At 67.5% G+C, this 4,010-nt stretch overlaps 1 protein-coding gene across 1 annotated transcript; it reads right to left on the bottom strand.

Annotated features, from left to right (window-relative positions):
* Positions 1 to 377: 377 nt before the first annotated feature.
* LOC128263894 (protein PRRC2A-like) lies at positions 378 to 3,761 on the bottom strand. The gene is made up of 5 exons (XM_052999172.1): positions 3,684 to 3,761; positions 3,162 to 3,615; positions 2,200 to 2,861; positions 1,420 to 1,756; positions 378 to 1,096 (listed from the first exon to the last, which is right to left on the bottom strand). The coding sequence occupies exons 1-5, from the start codon at positions 3,759 to 3,761 to the stop codon at positions 378 to 380; spliced, it is 2,250 nt and encodes a 749-aa protein (XP_052855132.1).
* Positions 3,762 to 4,010: the final 249 nt, after the last annotated feature.

The raw sequence follows: 4,010 nt of genomic DNA, 5'->3' as shown, positions 1-4,010 counted from the left end.
TGCGTCCTCTTTGTGCGGGTCCGAAGTCCGCCATTTTACCGTTCGACCCTGTTGCCCTTGCCGTGAGAGGGTCATATGTCCAGCGTGGTACCGTTAGTCCACGGTGTCTCCGCTTTGCCCGGGTCCAAGGTCCAGCATTGCCATCGTTGTTGCCGTTATCGTTTCCGTTGTCTTAAGTTGCCTCCGTGTGACCGTTTCTTGAGAAATCCAGTATTTTTTTGTACCCATCGATCGCAACTATCGATCGACCGCCTATCGCCTGGCGCCCCCGTCCCTAATTTCCTCACGGCCTCGTTGACCACTCTTTTTTTTCCTGTTTTGTGCCTGCCCAAATAATAACTGCTGGGCTTTAATGCTTGGATCTGCTTTATTGGGCCTTAAACACCCGCACCCGGCCCCCTGCTACCTTGACTCGGTAGCGCTGTCCCTCCTCCAGCACGAGCTTGGCCCACCTGGCCTTCCTCTGCCTCCCTCGCTGTCGTTGCGCTTCTTCGGCCACCCGCGCCGGCCACTCCGCCTCCGGAACCTCCGCCCACGGTTCCGCGCCTTCCGACTGCTGTCTTCGCAGCGTCGGCCTCGCCGGTGGGGCTCGCGACTCCGGGCACGAAGTCTGCCGCGCCAGCTTCAGGGGTGGCCCCGCGTCCCGCGACGTCTCCGCGGTGATGGCCACTCCCATGGCCCCTTCTCCAGCCCTCCTGGGCCTCGCGCTCCTCCTCGGGCGTCACCTCCGGTCCCTCGCGATCGGCCGTCTCCGCGACGCGTTTCGCCGACTTGGCTCTCGGATCGCGCGGGTTCCACGCCGGTGGGCGCCGCCACTCGATGGCTTCGATGGCCTCTCGCATCCTGGCCTCCTCTGCTGCCTCCTCGGGCGCGGGCCACATCCACGTGACCGTCTGCTGATGACACCGCCGCCCCTCCACCACGATGGTCCGCAGCGCTTGCGCGACCTGCGCCTGTGGCAGGTGCCACTCCTGCTGCCTCGGCGGCGACGATGGTGGTGGTGATGGTGAGCGTGGTGGTGGCGTCGGCGCACGTGGTGGCGGTAGCGGCGGCTGCGTTGCCGACGGCGGCTGCGCTCCCGATGGCGACTGCGGTGCTGGTGGCGACTGCGGTGCCGACAGCGGCGGCTGCTCCTGCGGTGGCTGCGGCTGCCCTGCGGCGGCTGTGGCTGCTCCTGCGGCGGCTGCGGCTGCCCCTGCGGCGGCTGTGGCTGCTCCTGCGGCGGCTGCGGCTGCCCCTGCGGCGGCTGTGGCTGCTCCTGCGGCTGCCCCTGCGGCGGCTGTGGCTGCTCCTGCGGCGGCTGTGGCTGCTCCTGCGGCGGCTGCGGCTGCCCCTGCGGCGGCTGTGGCTGCTCCCACAGCGCGGCCTCCTCGGCCTCGGCGTCCCTCAGCCTCTGCTGCCACGCGGCGACTGCTGTACTCCTCGCCGCCCGCCGGGCCTCCCATTGGCGGACAAGGACCGCCCGCGCCTCCAGGATCCGAGCCCACTCCTTGGGCTTGCCCGACGGTGGTATCTGCCCTAGGCAGATCCTCCCGAGTCCTGCCGTCGCCCTGCTCAACCGGCGGAAGATCATCCGGAAGATCATCCGCGCCACGTCGTCCTCGTCCGAGGACACCTCGGGACTGACGGTCTCCGCCCCCTCCTCCTCCTCCTCACTCGCGTCCTCTGGCCCACTCTCGTCGGAAGAGATGGCGACGACTTCTGCGATCTCCGTCGCGTCTGCGCCTGGGTCCTCCTCCTCGGACGGCAGCTCCACCTAATTTCCTCACGGCCTCGTTGTTTTGAAAAAACTGGTAAGTGAACTTGCTGATTATGGTTTTCCTTTAATTAATGACTTTTTTCTTTACAGCGACACCATGACCATGATGCCCCTGACATGTCTCGGGGTGCTGACCCTGGACGGCGTGCCCCGGGAGACCCTTGCGGCGGCAAGTGACCCTCCTCGCCCAACGCCTGCGGCAGCCTCGTGTTTCTGCCGGCCCGCGTGCTTGGCCCGCGATTCCCCCCTTCACCGCCCCCGTTCCGCGATCGGCTGCTGCGGCGGACCACTCTTTTTTTTCCTGTGTTGTGCCTGCCCAAATAATAACTGCTGGGCTTTAATGCTTGGATCTGCTTTATTGGGCCTTAAACACCCGCACCCGGCCCCCTGCTACCTTGACTCGGTAGCGCTGACCCTCCTCCAGCACGAGCTTGGCCCACCTGGCCTTCCTCTGCCTCCCTCGCTGTCGTTGCGCTTCTTCGGCCACCCGCGCCGGCCACTCCGCCTTCGGAACCTCCGCCCACGGTTCCGCGCCTTCCGACTGCTGTCTTCGCAGCGTCGGCCTCGCCGGTGGGGCTCGCGACTCCGGGCACGAAGTCTGCCGCGCCAGCTTCGGGGGTGGCCCCGCGTCCCGCGACGTCTCCGGCGGTGATGGCCACTCCCATGGCCCCTTCTCCAGCCCCTCCTGGGCCTCGCGCTCCTCCTCGGGCGTCACCTCCGGTCCCTCGCGATCGGCCGTCTCCGCGACGCGTTTTCGCCGACTTGGCTCTCGGATCGCGCGGGTTCAACGGCGGTGGGGCGCCGCCACTCGATGGCTCTCGCATCCTGGCCTCCTCTGCTGCCTCCTCGGGCGCGGGCCACCCATCACGTGACCGTCTGCTGATGACACCCGCCGCCCCTCCACCACGATGGTCCGCAGCGCTTGCGCGACCTGCGCCTGTGGCAGGTGCCACTCCTGCTGCCTCGGCGGAGACGATGGTGGTGGTGATGGTGAGCGTGGTGGTGGCGGTGGTGGTGGCGTCGGCGCACGTGGTGGCGGTAGCGGCGGCTGCGTTGCCGACGGCGGCTGCGCTGCCGATGGCGACTGCGGTGCTGGTGGCGACTGCGGTGCCGAAAGCGGCGGCTGCTCCTGCGGTGGCTGCGGCTGTCCCTGCGGCGGCTGTGGCTGCTCCTGCGGCGGCTGTGGCTGCTCCTGCGGCGGCTGCGGCTGCTCCTGCGGCGGCTGCGGCTGCCCCTGCGGCGGCTGTGGCTGCTCCTGCGGCTGCCCCCTGCGGCGGCTGTGGCTGCTCCTGCGGCGGCTGCGGCTGCCCATGCGGCGGCTGTTGCTGCTCCTGCGGCGGCTGCGGCTGCCCCTGCGGCGGCTGTGGCTGCTCCTGCGGCGGGCTCCCACAGTGCGGCCTACCTCGGCCTCGGCGTCCCTCAGCCTCTGCTGCCCACGCGGCGACTGCTGTACTCCTTGCCGCCCGCCGGGCCTCCCATTGGCGGACAGTGACCGCACGCGCCTCCAGGATCCGAGCCCACTCCTTGGGCTTGCCCGACGGTGGTATCTGCCCTAGGCAGATCCTCTCGAGCCCTGCCGTCGCCCTGCTCAACCGGCGGAAGATCATCCGCGCCACGTCGTCCTCGTCCGAGGACACCTCGGACTGACGGTCTCCGTCCCTCCTCCTCCTCCTCACTCGCGTCCTCTGGCCCACTCTCGTCGGAAGAGATGGCGACGACCTCTGCGATCTCCGTCGCGTCTGCACCTGGGTCCTCCTCCTCGGACGGCAGCTCCACGTCCGAGATCTCCCCGTGGACTCCTCGTCAGCCTCGCTGACCGGTGACGGGGATCGCGACACCAGGGGGGACGCCAGAAGCTGGAGAACGGAATCGGAGTCCCGTCTCCACTTCGCACTGGCTGTTCCCTGGCGCGCTCCTCCCTCACCTCGTGCTCCACTCGCTGTTGGGTGTTACTCTTACGTCGCTCATGATGACGATCTTGTTTGGAAAAGACCTGCACCATGCAGCGCCGTCGCTGACGAAACCTCGGTTCTTCCACGTATCCTCGGTTCCGTTATTCGCGGAGACGTGTACCGGTAACGGGACTCGCTCTCCGCTCTGTGTCCGTTATACGTTTAAGAGTAACAGTGCCCTCCGTGTCACGCCTCCTACGCAACCCGGCATGTGTGTGTTAGCCGGTAACGGTGCCTACGGCTTTTTAAACCCTCCCTGTCCCGCTCTCGCGCTCCTGATGCGTGTGCCTGTGTGTGTG

The sequence above is a fragment of the Drosophila gunungcola genome, unplaced genomic scaffold (assembly GCF_025200985.1).
Source record: "Drosophila gunungcola strain Sukarami unplaced genomic scaffold, Dgunungcola_SK_2 000025F, whole genome shotgun sequence".
NCBI classification, from domain to species: domain Eukaryota; kingdom Metazoa; phylum Arthropoda; class Insecta; order Diptera; family Drosophilidae; genus Drosophila; species Drosophila gunungcola.
This window is presented reverse-complemented; position numbering and strand designations above follow the sequence as displayed.